This window comes from Anomalospiza imberbis, chromosome 1 (genome assembly GCF_031753505.1).
Source record: "Anomalospiza imberbis isolate Cuckoo-Finch-1a 21T00152 chromosome 1, ASM3175350v1, whole genome shotgun sequence".
Lineage (NCBI taxonomy): Eukaryota > Metazoa > Chordata > Aves > Passeriformes > Viduidae > Anomalospiza > Anomalospiza imberbis.
Genome location: NC_089681.1, coordinates 36,517,948 through 36,536,938, shown reverse-complemented (window position 1 = coordinate 36,536,938; position 18,991 = coordinate 36,517,948). Strand labels below are relative to the sequence as shown.

The window sequence follows — 18,991 nt, the reverse complement described above, 5'->3', positions numbered from 1 at the left end:
GACTTCTTCTGTTATGGATTTGGTTCTATTTATTAATCTCAAACTAACATGCCATTTATAAAACTTTTCCATTAAACTATAAAACTGACTGTTTTCCTTGATGTTTCTGACAGAAGAGAAAATTGAGTTTTAACACGTATTTGGAAAGTTTACTTTATAACTCTGTTGTGGTGTCTCATCACTCAGACAGCTTCTGATATATATTTTGAAGTATAATAGCACCTGAGAATTTAGAGGAGGGGTTTAAATGATAGGGCACCCTGTTGAAGCCTTCACTCAAAAATGTTTTTTGATTTCTCTATTGATGAGGAACATCTTGGTGGTTTCTTTCTGCAGATCCTATGCACCATTGCGTTTTATTTTGCTATTCCTTTGCTTAATCTGCTTGTGAAACATTAATGCTACAGTTGCACTATTTTTTCTGTTCAGGAGGTTTCAATTCTCCTGTACATCTGGTTGACCCCTCTAGGTGAAGAAGCTCAGAATTCAAACAGATTAGTTGACCTGAAGTTTTTGCTGCTCTTAATAAAAAAGGGCTTGAGCACAGCTTGAAGAGAAAGTTCACCCTGAGTAACTTCATTGCAGCCCCATCTTACAGCTTAGTACCTTCTCCTTGTGCTCTGCAGGAAGTGGGAAATGGGAAATGTTTGGAAGACTTAGTGAAACAAAGAGGTAAAACCCCAAGACTTCATTAAGTGAAGTGCTACAGTCCCACTAGAGCATTTTACTGCTAGTCCTGGTCTCCCGGGTCATGCACTTTGCATTACAAAATTGTCAGTGATGATGATGACTAAATAACAAAGCGCTCTCTTGCCAGCTGTAATAAGAAATATCATGCACCCTTTTTGCAAGTGTTGTTATGATAAGAAAATGTTATTTCCCATCAACTTTGATAGATTTTTTTAAGTTCTCATGAAAATATTTCACTCAACTGGACATAGCTTTCATTACAAATATATACCTAATATCTAAGTTGCCAAAACAAACCCTCCTTTTATATTTGCAAGAAAGGTTTGGGTTTTTGTTCCACTTCTCAATGTGACTGAGGTCCTCTGAGGGTTTGCTGTCATACCAGTAAACCCTCAGAGGACCTCAGTCACATTGAGCATACCCCAGCTGCAGCCTCAAGCTCCTCTGCCCTACTAAATTGATTATCTGTCTTCTAGCACTGGAAGAAGTTGAGCCAGCTAATTTTGGGAACCTCTCCCTTCCCTTTAGGTTTCAGTTTTTTAGGCTATTTTCAGGGGAATCTGAAAATGATGATGAAATTAGAAATTCATGTGGGAAATTGTCTTGTTGAGAAAAAGAAAATTCTTGTTGAGAAAAACAGCCTCCTTATAATCAAAATGTTTCTGGTGTAACATTTTGAAGTACTCACATGCACCTAACTCCAAGTGAAATTATCTTTCGTAGAATCTAGACTAGTTTGGTGGCCACTGATGGACACAGAGATTTTGGATTTGGGCAAACATCAATAGTATAGGCACTTCATATCTGTGCAAAACCAGCCTGTAAATGTTCACAGGTGCCTGTTTCCTCCCCTTTATTCTGATGATTTCTGTCAAATCACCTGAATCACAGCCTGTGTTTAGGGATTGCTTTTTCATTTGCACAGAGCTAAAAACTTTGTGGCCTTCACTGCTTCTTGGGGGCTATACTAGACATGAGAACAGCAGCAGTCAGATGTTTCCTCTATTCAGTCCATATTGCTCATGGTATAAAGAAAACAGATCTTAATATGTTTCCTCTGCCATGATAATGAATTATTAGGTTTTTAACTTCTGCCTGTGTTGCCTGCAAGGTTATAATGTAGAAGAGAGTAGCAATTTGAGGAGGAAAGACATGCCTCCTACCTCTTTCTTTTCTTTAGATTCCCCTTGCCCCCGCACCACCCATGCTAATGTATTCAGTGGGCTTTGAGGATGAGACAAATTACTCGGTGTTGGTGACAAGAGCAGGATTAATGAAACTTACCTGTGCAGGAAGGTCTCTCTGCATAGCCTGATGGTGAAAGCATTTCTTAGTGGGGAAGGAATGGTACTGTATGCTTGGCATCCTGCTTCCAGGGCTCCTTCAGTGGTTTCATGCTGTCAGTATATATAAAATAAAGAACGAGCCCTGCAGGCAAGAAACATGAGCAACTCTCCCAGTTTTGTGCAAGTGCCATAGGCAATAGACTGTACCCTCATGTTTCTGCTTGTGCTCTCTTTTTGACTCATGAAATACAAATTTGTATTTTTTGTCTGTGACACAGCTTCAAAGAGAAGTTCTTTCCCTTGGTTTCCTAATGCATAGGAAGTGGGAGGAGAAGAATGAATAACTCATGTTCTGGTTTGAAAGCAAAACCAGTGAGACTCCAAGTCAGAAATACAATTTATTAGGAAAAGGAAAAAAAAAACCCAAACAAAATACATGCAATAATTCAAATTAAAAAAAAAAAAACATGGACAGAGTCAGAATACAACCTGACACTCTTTTGGTCATGGTGTTGGTAGCAGTCCAAATTGGAGGGGCTGCAGTCCTCCTGGAGTGGCAGATGTGGTTCTGTTGGAGCAGTGATCCTGTAGAAGGGTGTAGGCGTCCTCTGAAGGTCCAGTGGAAAAACCCAGCTGTTCCTCTGGGAACCCAGTGGAAAGGCTGAGTCTAGTGTCCCAAAAACTCAGATTATGTCCAGTTAGGAATGCTTGGCTCTTCCTTCTGGGCGGAACATCTCACAATGGGATGCTGTAACTTTTATCAGTCATGCAGTGACATTCAATAGGCCATTAACATCAGATGTCTCCCTGGGGGGGGGGGAGAGGATTGGTTTGTGGAAGAGATAAAGAAAACAGTCCAATTAACAGAAGATAACTGCCACACCTCCAATAGATGGCAAATAGTATACATCTTGTCTTGCAATCTAGGACAACTCAGTATGCAGCAGGAGAGGAAATTGAGCTTTATTCCTCTGTGTTTGTGGTGGCTGCCTTAACCACAGTAATCCATGGAAAGACTAATATTTTTTTTTTTATGTGTAACTTTGTCTATGGTGAATATATATACGTGTGCACCCTTATCCCTGGGGATATATTTGTGGCCACTGAGGTATTTTGTGGAAGCCCAAACCTGCCTGATGGATGTACTCAGAACTTGCTTGGCAGATATCAGGGAGATGCACATGAAGGCAAACTTTTTATCTGATCCAGTTTAGGCATGAGCTAAACACCCAGCCTTTTAGCATGAGTCTGGTGGCAAAGTGCAGTGGTTGTGTTCATTTATGTTCCTGTATTGCATTTTTCAGGCATTTAAGGCGATGATCTCAAAATTTATCCCAAGGGTCAGTTTAAGAAGGGACAGATACTGAACAGCTTCATTGAAATCTGTGCTGCAGGCTTTTGTCTTTCAGATGGCTCTAGGTGTTTCAAAGCTATATAAAATGCATAATGACATCCATGACCCACCAGTGTGAATTTCCCCAGTACCCACTCTGGGCAAGCTCTCTGCTCCTGACATCAATACATTCTCGTGCCTGGGGAAGTAGCCAGGCAGTGACATTGTGAATGTTAGTGAACCATTAGAGTTTTCTGTCACATTAACCAGGGTTATTGTAACCGGTGGTCTTCCCAAAGAGAGGGAGACCCATGGCCAAGGGCCCTTTTGAGTAAGTAAGTATGTAGTTTGCACACAGCTGCCCTGTTTCAGAGCCAAGGACACTTTAATGGACACAATGCTAAGCCAGCTGCCTTCAGTGCTGGGAGTGTGATAGGACACACTCAGTTTATTGGTGCAGGTGAAGACCAAAGCTGCAGGAGGGTTCCAATGAATGTCAGGGCAGAGGTGGCACTAAGCAAATCCTTGCCTGATTTGACAGCTCCATCTTCTATTTGCTTGCTAATGTCAGGGCTCCAGGAAGAAGACACGTTGTCTCTGAAAACTGGTGGTCTCTGAATTTTTTTAGCTGTTTTGTTGACCCAGAAGATTTCCACTTGTAATGGGAATGAAAAAGTCTCTGGCTCTGGTCATGGATGTGATAAATACCTTCCTATGTGATACAGGACTCTTAGTGTGTTGTTGCTAGACCATAAACTGTAAATTCTGCCTGTGCCAAAGAGCTCTCTTTACCACATGGGATTTGGGGTATCCTTTCATTGTACTGTTTGATTTTTCATTTGTATATGCTGAGTCAGATGTTTAGCTGATAAAAGTCAGTGTAACTTCACTGATTGCAAAGGACCTGCACCAAGTTGATGATTCAACTTTTATTAATTTCATTGTTTAGATTTATCATATTTATTAAGCTCAGCATAGATAATATGGTTTTCATGTCTGCTGTTAGGGACGGTTTTTGTACAGAAAAAAATGGATTCTACTCTCAGTGACACCTAGCCTCATCTTGCAGGTGAAGATAGAATCTGGCCATAATGTGTGAAATGAAATGTTTTATGTGAAATACCCACATATGATTATACTTTGGTTGTTATTCATAGAGCCACACTTGCTCCATCTGTCTCAGTTATAAATACTACAAGTGCACATTTCAGTAAATTTTAGGGTTTGTAACAATGTAGTAAAATCAAGTAGATGTTAATAAATTCTAGCAAGCACAGAAATTCAGTTGTTTCTCAGTAGGTTTCTATTTAGCTGCTCAAGATTATTTTGCTATGGCTGCAAAAAATATTGAACTAAGTTTAAACTCCAACAAAAATGCTGCTAAGAAAGTTGATTTTCTATGTTTAGAACAGTGGATTGGATTGTCAAAAATGAGTAGCAAATATGTTAGCAGAAGAATTTTATATCTTGCTTTTTGTTTTTCTTTTTTGTCTTAATGTTCAGAAATGCAGAATTACCTAAGAACCACATGCTGATGCAAAGATGAAGGCTGATGCTTCTTAGTTTCCTCCTTTTCCATACCCAACTAAATCCAGACCCAAAATGCCATGATACAGGCAGAAGAACTTTAAGGCTGCCACCATTTCTTTCTGATTTGTAGTTGCCCAAAAATAATGTAGCAGCTTTTGAAGAGCACAGATGGCTCATTTGGCTGTTGGTTTTGAAGCAGTTTGCTCTGAGGTCTTCCAACATTTTCTACTGCCTTTCACCCCCTGAGCCTACGTCTGTGCCTCAGGTAGTGACGAGCTCCCAGCAGTCTCCCTTAATTCCTGCATTAAGGAACCCCTGGGATCACAGTGGCCATGTGGGGAACATGTCTGGACCAGCTCTGCCCTTTTGGGCTTTTAGGAACAGATTGAGGAACTTGCAGTTGAGTTTAGTTGAGAGTGAATCTTAGTAAACAAAGACATGGGAAATGCAGGGAGTGTGATGGTGTTTCAGAAGCAATAGTAAGGTCTGCATAGCTTTGCTCGCTTGCTGGTGAAGCCTGGTGCAAATAAGAAAATATGGAGTGTTCTGTCCAACACATAATTAAAAAGTGGATGTTCTGTTTATGTGTTTTCTTACAGCTGGCAGCATTAGAGAGACAAATCTTTGACTTCCTGGGTTTCCAGTGGGCTCCTATCCTTGGCAATTTCCTACAAATAATAGTTGTCATTTTGGGTTTGTTTGGAACCATCCAGTTTAGGCCTCGATATATAGTTGTGGTAAGTCTCATTTATTATATTTCTTTTTGTTTTTTGCCGTAAAACCTGTCATATTACAAAACCAAATTTTCTTGGTTTCAAAACACCAGATGGTATTTCTGTAGAAACTGTAGAGGTCTCCATGTCTTTTTGCAAGTTTAGGACTACTAAGTGATTTTTTTTTTTTGAGATTTTGGACATTATCAAAAGCAGTTAACCTGGAGAAAGTGCAGCAAAAACTATGACTATGGTACAAGTCAATTAGACTATATGTAAATAAATAAAGTATGAACTGTTCTTTTTATAACAGACAAGCAGAATTGATGGTGATTAAAAAAATATTTGCAATGGCCAAGTTATATTTAACTACATCTTTCCCTTAAGCAGAGAGGAGCAATGATTATAGAAATATCTTTGGTCCTATGACCCATGAGTTCCAAAGAAGTCTCCTTCTCACTTACATGTAATTTTGTCAAGACCTGTACTTATGGCTATGACCCTAAGTTATTGTAAATGCTTGTAACTTGAAGCTTCTTGGTTGTTTTTTTCCTATGTTCTCAATATAGCCAGAAATAAAAAGAAATTTCAAAGCTGTGAAATAAACTGCAAGACAAAAAATCTCTATTCCTCCCCCATGTTCATTTTTGAATGTAAGAATGTCTTTACCTAGTAATGGCTGTATTTGGAACATTTTAGTTGTGTTGTCAGTAATGGATTTTAAGAGGCTAAAGTTATCTTTTTCCTCACAAAGGAATGAAATAAATGTCTCCTGGTGAAAACTCATTAAAAATACTTTAAAAGCTTCATCTTTTCTCGTCTAGCCTGGAATCCTGTAATTCTTTGTCATGTCTTAAAAGAAAATATGAACAAAAAGTGCATCCAAGATTATACTCATGTTAGCTAAGCTTACAAGCAGACTATAATGAATTGAAAATGGATTGATATAAAAACCAGAGCTTTTATCTATTATCTGTGGTTGAAGAACTGGGCATCCATGAATTGATGTCTCACCTTTCTGCTTCATGCTCTCCATTTATACATAAGAAGTGAGTGTAAGCATCTGTAAAATTATGTGGGAAATTCATGTCTCAAGTGCAACACTGCAAAATTTCTTGCCCCTCAGGTTCAGCAGTGCTGTTAAATGATGCAAGCTCTGTTTTAATTTTCAAATTAAATGCAACAGATGTTGACTGTTTCTATATGTTTTCCAATGTAATTGAACATTTTAGGCTATACAAAAGTTGATTTTAAAGTAGAGGTAGAAAAGTCATAATTAAACAAAAGAAACACCTCCCCAGTAAGGTACTTTATGCTGATTTAACTGAACTCATATTCTGATTAATCTTTAAGCATATATTTAGGAGCTCTAGCTACAGCAGCTGCCAATACTCATTACTGGGGAAGATCAAGGCTTTAGAGCCCAGCTGATCAGAGTACGGTGCTAATAATGCCATAGGTCACAGGTTTGATCCCTGTAGGGGCCATACACTTAAGAGCTGGACCTGATGATTTTTGTGGGTCCCTTCCAGCTCAGAATGTTCTGTGATTACCCACTTCTTCATCCCATCACCACCTCTCTGAGCGATCTGTGATTATATCCTTACTAACATAGGGATTACAGTGAAGTAGGAATAGTTTGAGCCAAATCCTGAAATCTGAAGGGTGTCTGTAACATGAGGTAACTGACCTCACAACTCAACACCAGCAGAACAGGGCAGCTGTCATGTCTTCCTGTTCTCTGTCGGGACATTTCTCTAGACCCTCTCCTCCACTTCTGGCAGGAGTTAAGTGGACCTGTCAGTAAGTCAGTTCCATTTCTAAGCTGTCAGAAAACCAACCTAGCAAAAAGTGGAGATTTTTTTTTGCTAAACTGGTTTCCTGAATCCAGTCTGTGAGGTTTCAATGGTTGCCAAGGTTCGCATAAGGCAGGGATTGGGACTGCATGTTCATGAACAGCAATGTGGAGGTGGAGGGGAAAGGAGGAGTTGCAAGACTTCTCTTGTTGCTAACTCCAAACTTGTCAGTTCAGCCTCATGCCTAGCGTTGCCCTCAGGTTGAATTCAGTGAATACCTCAAGCCAGCATAAGCAAAACTCCCTTTGCTCAGCTGCTGCCTTCAGTCCCTGTGCTGTTCCTCTGTTTGCACCAGCACAGGTAGCAGTTCAACCACTTGGTAAACTGTCAAACCAGAACAGATCCAGGTTAAAAGCAACTATTTTCTTTACTGGTATTAAGTGTAGGTCAGCTCTTTGATGTGCTTTGCTTGTTCCAGCAGATGGGAGAGGGAAAATGTGAAGAATTAGCCAGAGGAAGGAGAAAAGTGCATGGAGTTGCACCATCTTGACGTTCTTGTTGAGCATAGCCTAAGGATCTTCCAGTCTATATCAACACATGCTCCCCAGAAGCTGGGCTTCCTAGGGCTGTGCCAGTCACAGTTTAGCTTTGTCCACTGTCCCCAAAAGGAGTCAATAATACTGACAGTAAAGACCCCTACCAGTGCCAGCTGCATACTGGCTGTATTCACTAAGCAAAACTCCACCTATAAACTTTTACTGCTGACTTTAAAATCTGTTTAATGCAAATCTTCAGTAGTGTCCTGAATTTCAGTATTAAACACAATGCAGAGAGATTCTTACCAAGGCCCTGAGTAGTAAATTAGGCTTCAAATTTATGGAGAAACTTCATGGCCTTCCGTGTTCATAGGTCCACTTTCAGCCACATCTAAGCCCCTGGATTCATTAGTGGTCGGTATCCCAATAATTTGGTACTGTGTCTATGACTGAAGTATTTTGCATCTTGCTTTTATGTTCTCTAGTTGATGAAGCTTCTGATTTAAATTAAGTTTAATCAAGTTTAACTGGAAAAGTAACTGGAAAAGTAACTAATTGCTTCAAGAAAATTATGCTTAGTATCCATTGTCTTTTCCAGAAGACTTCCCTGGAAATCAGCTTAACTAATGCAGATGATCCCATCACAATATGAAAAAGCTGAAGTAAAGAGAGAATCATGTCAGATACAATGGTTTACTTCTGTAAACTGTCTCCACAAAATTAATTGCACACAAATTATCCTCATGATAATCTTCATACTCTGGTGGTGATCTTGACTTCAGCTGACCAGCTCTAGAGCCATTGTTTAACCTCAAGAGAAAGTTTTAATCTATCTTCTGTGCAATGAAGTCTGTGCCTGAAAGTTTCCCTGACAAGTGAAGTTACACAAGAGCTTTCACTTTGTCATAAGAATGTTGTGTATGTCATGTTCAGTCTCCTCAAATTTTAAAATATGTAAAGAATGGAAAAGTGAATAAATGTAATACATGTAGGGCCATAACTTGAAGCACATCTATACTGCAGTCAAATATGTAACTGCTTCTGCAGGCATAATTGAGCAGGCTTTTGTTGCAGGTACATAGAGCCAAGGAGTTCAGTGAGGGCTGCAATAGAAACTGATAAAATCAATAGCAGTTGCATGCTTCTGACTCTTCCACTGCCGTTGAACCTAGTTTGGCCAGTTTATCACTAGGATTTAGTGACCACGTAAGCTGCACCATAGGCATAGTCATTGTCGATTAGAAGTCTGAATAAAGAAATTAGTGTGAGTGATATAAAATTTGTCATGAGAGATTTCTACCAAAAACAAAAAGTCTCACTATCTAAAAGCTGCCATGCTGTGTCTGATACATGAGGCATCTCTGTTGAATAGAATTCTTATACCAAGTAGTTAAAGATAGTGGTTCATGTTCACTGTCTACAGTCCTTCAGATACAGGACTATGTGGATGGTGATTCTGAAATAAATCTGGAATTTCACTTGCTCATACTTAAAATTCTAAGTCCTCAGAGCATAGGAAACAGTTCTCAGGGGGCATAAAAGTGCAGGGCTGATTTCTAATTTTCCCATATTAGCTCATTTGAAACTTACCCAAACATTTGCAAAGAAGAAAGAAACAGCTGAATTTCAGTTCTAACTACGCTGTTGCACTTTTGTCATGAAGCCCCAGAGCTCTGCTATGATCTGTTTCCTTGTTCATGCTTTTCCTTTCTTAGCAGATCTTGCTTTCACCAGCAAGATTTTCAGGCTGTTAAAATTGATTCATGATGATAACAGGATGCTTGTTAAAGCTGGGGATCTTCTCCCTCTGCTACTTCTGATATGGGACTTCAAAAGGCTTTTGAATGATGAGTCATATAGCTAAAATTGCAAAAGCCGGGCTCAAAGCTGAAAAAAATGTGTTAATAAATAGTGAGGGATGAAAAGAATACATTTAAATAGGGAGAATCTGTGGTGGAAATCTCTGCTTTACTTGCCTTAATGTATTCCATTAAATAATATGATATATAGGCAACGAATGAAAAGCCAGGAAAGTGTTTCTTTAAAAAAAAAAAACCCAAAAAAAAAAAAAGAGCAGCAGAAGAAAAGCTTTATAGGATACTTTATTCAGCATTCAAGCAAATGTTATACAGTCAGTGAAAACACACGTGAAATATTTAGGCTTCCAAAATTACTCGTTGACTATCCTTCCTGCTAAGTCCTGTGTTGTTCCTGCTCCATTGTGCTGATTTATATCACTTCCCCTGACATCTTTCATAAATATGGATAATAAGGCTCTGCAAGTACTGATGCCAGGTGTTACAGGGGGATGGTTTGACAACTCAGTAGTTGCTCCTTTCCCTTGAAGTATCCCCGAGCCAACATTCATTCCCTCTAATGCCATGAATGACACTGTCAGAGCAGTTGCTGCACTTCAGATTTAAATATACTCTTGAGATAGTTTATTCTTTAAAGCTAAACTTATCCCACATTCCTTGTAATATTCAAAACAAGAAAATTCCCTTTTTTCTCTTACCTTAACCAATTGTTCTTGTGACATTGTGTCCATCCAATGCAAATGTTTTAACTCTAGAATAATGTTTGTATTTCAGTGATATATGAAATATATCTCTGCATTGGTTTCAATATGATTGTAGAGTCAAAAGGTATAGAAAACTCACTGTTGCAGAGAGGCTGACATTATGAAAGGGGATATTTATTAGATGTTTAACCTGTAACGTTTAGTGAGTACTCCCTCCACATTATCAGTAACACTTCAAATACTTCCTCACTCCACATAGTATAAAATCATTAGTGCAAAAGACCAAGGGCAAGAAAAGATGTAGTGCATCATGGAGAGAAGTAAGCAAAGATGATGACCTGGTCCTAGGCCCTTCTTCTAGAAGGAATCTGTTAAAAAAAAGTCTACGTGATTTTTAAGTGGTGCATTGTTTGAGTTATAAAATAAAAATACCAACTCTTCTCACTGATTCAAACTGTGTGGAAAATTCATTTTTCACACCAGATATGGTGAGGGTTGTGATACTGAGTATGAGGCCAGCTGAGATGGGGTGGTCAGAATGTGGGTGGCCAAAGAAGTAGGCAGGAATTGCTGGGTGTGGGGAAGTAAGAGTGAACAGACCCAACAGGGTGGACAGGATAATGTTCAGGACATGGAGTGGTGAAGGTTAAATAGCAGGTCAGATCATGAAACAGTTTAGGTGCCTGGGAGGGAAGTGAAACCTGAGGGTCTGTGTGGACCAGATGTCACAGACCTTTACCATTCCTACACTGAGAGAAAATTGCCAGCATGCATGACGTGTCCCTTCACACAGAGGATGGCAATTTGGACTGTTGCTCTGCTAGCAAAAATAAGAAATCTGCATCCTGGATCTAAAAGTTACACCTTTCTTAATGACTCAAGCAGTTGTTAGTTTGATGCCACACAATGGAATATTGCTTGGTGGGTTTTTTTTAACCCAAAAAGGTATATACATATAAATTTATTCAATGCATATGTCAGAAAGTATTACAATTTTTTTTTCAGAAAGAAACACTCAAAATTTTAGAAAAGTTGCTTTTAAAGCCCTTCTGTGCAGTCTTACTATGATTCTTTTATATATTTGCAGATTTGAGCTAGATAGATACCTACTAATTCTTATATTTTTGCCTCAGTTTCAGTAGAAAGGATAGACATTTGGGGGTTTTCTAGTGATCACAGATGTAGAATAGAAACCTGATTTTCAGAAAACAGAAGACAATGGGAAAAGTGAGGCACAAGCTACCAAGAAAAAAGGATTACTTTTGCTGTGAAGGCTGTGCTTGTAGCTGAGTTTCATCTCTGCTCTCAACCACTGAAACCTCTTTTGACACAAAGTGAGTCACTTTAACAAAACCTGTCTCATGCTTTGTTTTCCCCTTGCATTCCGGATTCTTGTCTTGAGACCTTGTGGTCTGATTTGCACAAGTGCTGCATGTTCAGCCACAGGGAGCTGAACACTGAATTTATAAACTGAGTGTATAACCTTATGCATTCTGAAAAATGAACTCTTAAGGACCTCAGGTTGGATGGTTATAATGTAGGAATACTTCTGAATGTAATCTCTGTGTGTATCAGAACATCATTTACTTTCTGAGAGCTGTATCATTCCCTTATAACATAAAATAAATTAGTTAATGTTTGTGCAGCTCTCACACATTACAGCAAGGAGCATCTTAGTAAACCTCATGAGGAAATTAATATTCTGTCCTCAGAGCAGGGTCTGAGCCACAAGGAGAAAAGAAGTATTGAGCTAGCTGTTCATAAAATGTGTTAGGGGAGGTAAGATATTTTAAAATAAAAATATATCTGTGATGATTTTACTAATGTTTGGATTGCATTGCACAGCCACAAAATAGAAAAATTAAGTTGCCATGCACAGCCTAAATTCTGACCTTTCCTAATTTTGCTTTCTTGCCTTTGCTGTCATATAACCTTTCCTTAAGTACCTATAAAACTATGCAAGGAAAGAATTTGCTCCTTGAATATCCAAGAAGACAATAACTTTCCTACTTAAAAAATTATATAGTACTAATTACTGAATATAATGTAATTGTTATGTTTACAAAGCAAATGGAGCTCAAATTTAGATCTCTGAGATATCAGAGCTCAGTGAGAGTGTAGGAAGAGCCTCTCCATACACAGCAGCTGGGTTTCAAGGTGCACACCTGCTTTGCACCTGCACTTCTCTTTCAGTAATCCTCATGGTGGATCAGGAACCAAACTGGTCCTAAATGTATAAAACAGTACAGCCTGGCCTGGGAAAGCAGGCTCTGACAGTTTTTGCCTGCATAGGTGCCCATGGGACAGAATGAGGCCATTAACAGATTTGCATTGGCCTGGAAGATCAAATAGAATTCCTTTTGTTGTGGTGACAGATTTAGTTCACAGAGAAATAAAAAATTCTTTCTTAAAAAGGAGAATACTTCCAAATAGTCTAAATTCTGCTTTTTACGTGCAATTTGGATTGTATGATTGTTCATTAATTTTTAATTCTCTGCACGTATTGTTCCAAATATAAATGTTAGAAAATCAGTAGTTGATGATGGCATCAAGTTACTACAAAGTCAACAGATGTAGTAAAATGTGATATGCTCTAGGTTGGTCATATAAACTGTACAGACCTCATACTGCTCACAGACCACAACAGCTTTGTCTATTTTGTAATAACTCAGCTTTCTGTCACTGCCCTTTGTAAGACAGAGGAAACGGCCCAGGAGTGTTACTCTTGTTTTGGTTCTAAGTGACCTACTTCTTGGGCCATTGCCCAACAGCCTACATATCTCAGAAGAAATTATATTAAAGAAGTCGACCTTTTTGATTAACAGAAATGGCCCTATGCAGGGGGAAGTAATCAAGGTGGGGAAAAAATTCCATCCTCTATACCTGAACCTTTCATTATACATGACAGTGAAAGGAATGAAGAGGGGAACAAAACCCAAAACTGCCCAAGAAAGCCAAACTGATGGCACCTGGGAAATGCATTGTAGTTCAGTATGTGGAGCTTTAATGATTAAATTGAAGCAAAGCAATAGGTACTAATCCTCACCTGGCCACAGCTAAGTAGACTTGCAAAAGCTCTTAGCAGCATTTCTCCACTGTGAAGGCTCCAAGTGTGTAAATGGGAAGTGGCAGTGCTGCTGCTCACTGCCTTTGTTCTGGTGAATGTAGCTCCAGCATGGCTGTGTGGACACTTGGCCCATCAGGATGAGATGCTCCGGAGGTGGAGTGCCTGGAGAGTTCCTTGGGAATAGGGTACAGCTGTATGTCAGTAAACAGTGCATCTGTAAAGGAATGGTGCCAGTCTGTTGTGCTGACAGTTAAAATGCAAAAGATGATTTGAAGTAGATGAATTAATGTCCCATGCATGCTGTGGGTGCTGTATGAGTTCAGTATGATGCTGGAGAACCCAGAAGAGGTATGGATACGTTCAACTGTTAAGCATGCTTTTTAGGATCAGGTTCGTGGTAAAAGGCTTGGAGAAGTAGTGAGCTGATTTTCATGTATTAAAGTACATTTTACTGTGAAAGACTCTCAAGAGATCAGCTTTACATTTTACGTATTTGTTTAAAAAGAAAAAAAGCTAGATTACCAAAACAATAGAACTTCTGTTTTGCTTGGCGGTAGGGTTTTTTCTTGCACCTTTCTTCATAATATTTAAATGTTATTTCAATAATATTTACTTCTTCAAGGCATTTTGCTTATCTGAAATTTCCTTTAAGAAAGGTAAATTATGATTTAAAAATGACTCAGAGTTGTCCCGAAACCAGTGTTTCAGTCAGCATCTTGAACTTAATTGATATCAGTAGGATAGTGTAAAGCTGTAAAGAATAAATCTGTTTTATTGGTATTTATTTAGTACAGCAATGAATATTGAATTTGTAATTTCCGGTGGTTCTTAGGGGACTTCTGCAGGGGGAGCTCCTTCTTTGAACTCTCTGTTCTTGGCTGTTCCCAGAAGAACAATGCTTATTGATATCAGTTTTTTCTTATTGATCTGCTCAGTATGAAGTTGTTTCATCTTAATGTTTTATTTTTCTCTCTTTTTTGCTCTCATCCGGCTTTGTGTTTAGTACACGGTGTGGACTGCCCTGTGGGTCACCTGGAATGTTTTCATTATCTGCTTCTATTTGGAAGTAGGCGGGCTTTCTAAGGTAGGTCACTTACCCTTCTTCAGATTTATGGGAGGGTGTCTCAACAGCAGGACTCTCAGATTTCAGAAGACTGCAACCACAGAGGAAAAACGTGATTGTTTGAACATACAATTTGATCTTCAGAGTTTCCCTCCAACAAGAACTGTAATGTTTGAACTTCTCCCTGCTAGTAAATAGCCACAGGTTTAAAGTACATAAATACAATGAAACTGAATTACAGTTGCCTTCTGGAGAGCCAATCCAAGGTGAGAGGTGGGAAGGTATTCAGTTGTAAATTTGAGGTCCTTTTTGATTGTTGAAAAGCAGGCAGTGTCATTTTGGTTGAATTTTCAAATGTGCGTAAAAAGTGTGAATTTCCAAGACTGCTTTGAAAAAAATTTACTTAGAAGGTTAATGTGATAACTTGCTGAGCAAATTGATCTCACAGTGAGAATGTTAATCCTTTATAAAAAAGAGCAAATGGCAAAGGGTGACTTTTGTCACATCTGAATAAAACTTTCCTTTATATGACACTCAGTGTTTTAGGTCACCAATTCTTTATTCAGTCCTCTGATTAGAGCAGAAATATTTGCTGGAATTATCAAGAGATGTGCGTTTGTTCAAGGTAGCACTTATGTTAGCATAGGTTATGTTCAGCATTGTATCTGCAGGGAGTTTCACACAACACCTGCTGGTTTTTATCCTCCAGTTGGACACAGATGATACAGATCTTGGTTTACCACATTTACCACATTTAAATAATTCTAGGTACAGTAAGCCCGTGGCACATGTTGATCCTGGCATTATTAATAGAATAAATGTCATTGTTACTGGTTATAGATTTAATGATTTGAACTGCATGACTGTTAAGTCATTCAATGCTTTTAGAGAATGCAGTTCTGTGCCATGTGCTCTGGGAAGACCCTGCTGGAGCAGGGAGATTGGACCAGGGACCACTGTGGTCCCTTCCAGCTTGACCCATTCTGTGATTCTGTGAATTGTTTACTCCACGCAGTTCAGAGTGGACTATTTATGAGCTATGTACTTGCTAGGATTAAAGATCCTAGCTTTTGGTTGACAACAAACAGAAAACTGATGAAACCAATTTAATAAGAAATAAGATTTAATTTACTCAGTAGAAATTCTGTTTAAACTTAAGCTTTCAGTGATCGGTTCCTTTGGTGATAAAATTTTGTCATGAAAAGCTGCAAAAATTTATTTTTCCTTCAATTATGTAGCTCATGAGAAGTTACAGGCTTGATAAAGAAATTAATACATTTCATAGAAGATCAAAATAAATTATCCTAATGGTATGTTCTGACTTAAAAATCTATTAGATGAACAGAAAAGCAACAGATAGAAATTGTGAATAGCCAAATAATTGTTCATTCCTATGACACATAGAGGTTGTTTACTTTTATTTAGTTGGGTCATGTCTGTTTTTGTAGTGACTATTATATTTTATGTGTAAGTAATATATTTATCTAAGGGCCTAGGAAGTGAAGCAAAGCTTTTAGTCTGACCCTTGAATTTGTTAGCAAATTCAGATGCAGATTCTGATCATAAGCTCAGTTAAGAGGTTTATAAATCAGCAGATATGAATTGAAATCCTTCATCTTCCAGTTTCACTTCTGCGTTTCACTTTTTTTTCTTCCTACTTAGCATGACAAATCACACTGCAGAGAAATAGTAGCAAAAATTGTACTTGGAAGTTGACAAAATTCCCTTTTATTAGTGTATACTTCAGTTCATTTCAATATTTTAGTGGAACTTTTATCTTGCGATTTATAATTACATTTGAAAAGTGTTTCCCAACAAGGTGATAGACACAAAATTATTTCTGTGGAAGTTAACTGCTCTTGTATAAATTATGCCAAGGGTATGAGTATTGAGACCAGCTTAGCAATGATAGAATTAAGAAACATTTTCAGTACGTCATGGTATTTTGGGCCTATATTTTTGTCTTTCTGAAAATTTTGCTAGAAATAATGAGGCCATCAAGAGACTAAGGTCTTTTTGCCCCATATGCATAAAATACTGGGTATTTATCATTTGGTTAATATGTCACACCAAATTTAATTGGGACCCATATTTTATCCAAGATTCTAGTTAAAAATTCATCATTTCTTCCATTAATATGTTCCTGTGGTGTCAGACATGATAGAAAAGTTTTGTTATCAGAGTACATTCGTGTGGCTGGGAAATCAAACACCATAATAAGGTTTCCAAATATGGTTGTTTATTCAGCACTGAAATCTTGGCAGGCAACAGTCACTTTTTTTCTTCCTATTGTTCTTTTTTTCCATTAAAAAAAGAAAAAGAAACTGTATCTCTGAAATGAATACAGATTGATTACAATTTTAAACTTCTGTTGACATTCTATCAGGGAAAATTTTAATGCTGTCTGGCAGGTGACTGATTTCTGTTGGCTTGTTTGTTTTTAAGCACTACATTGTTTGCAATTGCTCTGACCAGAAAGAGTTTGCTCTTGGTTGACGCCCCATGACTTTATTAAGTCTTCAGCCATGAATGCTGCTGAAAATCTAACTTTGTACAATAATAAATGGTAATTCAGTATCTGCCCGTGGCGTATGCGTACAATGGAGACAGACTTTTCAAATGTCGTAATAGAAACCTACCACTGCTGAAATTTTGCTCAGATCTTGTTTCTAAGTGGGGAGGAGGATCTCCTTTGAATATTCACTGTTTGAATTCAGCCAGGAAGTTTCACTGCAGGTAATTTGAATAAGAAGGACATTGGTAATATAAACCTGTTTACTGTGAAAGTTTGAAACAGTTTCCCTTCAATTACCTTCAATTATAATTTTCTTGATAAACTAAGCACCCTCCAGTAGCCACACTGTGGTGATTAAGGCAGTCTCCTGGGAAAAGGATGATATAGATTCAAGTCATCTTGGGTGCAAAAGAGAAATAAACACAGTTCTCCCACAGCTGCTCTTGTCAGTAGAAATCTAATGAGCAACTGTTTCCTCTTTAATTGTCTTATAAACAACATAGAGGTCAAGATCCTTTCTCATGTGCGTTACAGATGTGCAAATAAAATTGTAATGCTTTTTTCGGGCTAAAGAAATTGTATTTGATCAGAAATAAAATAAATATACCTATATACACCTCTTTTGTTTGTATTAATTTTTTTCCTGATTTTAGCAGCAATGAAACTGCCCATAAGAAATAAATGAAATTTGCCTCTCCTTTTTCATTTACTACTTTTCTGAAATCTGAAACATAATTTTTAGTGTTAACCATTCCATATGAGAGAAACAAAGCTGTTATTATAACATGACCTTTTAATTCTTTGCTGCAGGATGACAGCTTGCTACATCGATACATAAGCTCGTTAATTGTTTTCATCTCATTCTGTCTTGAAATAGGCATTAAAGCATGTAGACAAAAACACAAACTGTTTTCCTGAAGTTTTGTATGTGCTTAAATATGGACTACATAATTTCTAATGTGTGTAAGCCAGCCCTCCATCTGCAGCAATACATGGTGTTATGTACTCCTGTACAAAGGAGTCTTCATCTGTTTAGAGTGTACAGTCAATAATTCTGTTGTTACATCCCTCAAGTGTTTCAGATCCAGTATGAAAACAGCTGTATTCATTTGTATTTATCATTTGCTATTCCAATTTTTTTTTTTTTGGATAGACCATTTTTCTACTGCTTTGTATTTGTGAGTTACTGGCATTTCTTTCCATGTGTTAAAACCTTTATTTGGTAATTGTATAGCAGCACTGTAGTATTGTGTACCTGTTGTACAACCTTTCCTGTTGTTTCATATGCCTTACCTAAGCATCTGGGGAACATTGATGAGCTGTCTTCTTTTTCTAGGATATTTCTGCTGTCCTGCATGGCTTTTCCATGGCATGCTTCTTTGCTGTGAACCATGCCTCATTCTGGATTTAAGTTTTGTTCTCAAAATTGAGCTCTGTGTCAACTGACTCTTCTAATTTTTTTGGCCAAGGATTTGCCTGACACACTCTCATATATTCAGTAGGAAACTGCTTCTAAGCAACTTATGTTTATTACCTTGTCCTTAGTTTTACATATTGAGTGAATGTGAGCTTTCTGATGTGCCTGTGGCACCCACTTCATTAGCCTTTCTCCTGAAGCCAAAGGAAATTTTGCTTACCTCATATAATGAAACAAGATTTTTTCACGTGTTTTTTCCTAGTAATATTTACTTTGGTCAATGGATGATCAAAGTTTTTAGGGCTCCCATCCAGCTTTATTAAGCTGGAGACAGAATTATGGGCCAAATTATTATATGGATCTGTAGTCGGAGGATAGAATTATCTGACAAAATTAATGATTTCTTCCATCTGAGGAAAAAAATGGACTAATAATTTACTTATAAAAATGCTGAGAGACTGGAAACCTAGTGCTCTTTTCCAAAAAAAAAAATGTTGTATGTCAGAATGAGAGTTAATTATGTG

The 18,991-nt window shown here is 38.0% G+C and overlaps 1 protein-coding gene across 3 annotated transcripts in view; it reads left to right on the top strand.

The window, feature by feature from the left end:
* The window catches only part of NKAIN3 (sodium/potassium transporting ATPase interacting 3), a 337,279-nt gene that overhangs the window by 154,671 nt on the left and 163,617 nt on the right, over positions 1-18,991 (top strand). For all 3 annotated transcript variants that reach the window (XM_068187959.1, XM_068187971.1, XM_068187966.1), the window contains exons 2-3: positions 5,439-5,576; positions 14,476-14,556. In XM_068187959.1, the coding sequence (XP_068044060.1) occupies positions 5,439-5,576; positions 14,476-14,556 (219 nt within the window). The remainder of the gene's footprint in view (positions 1-5,438; positions 5,577-14,475; positions 14,557-18,991) is intronic.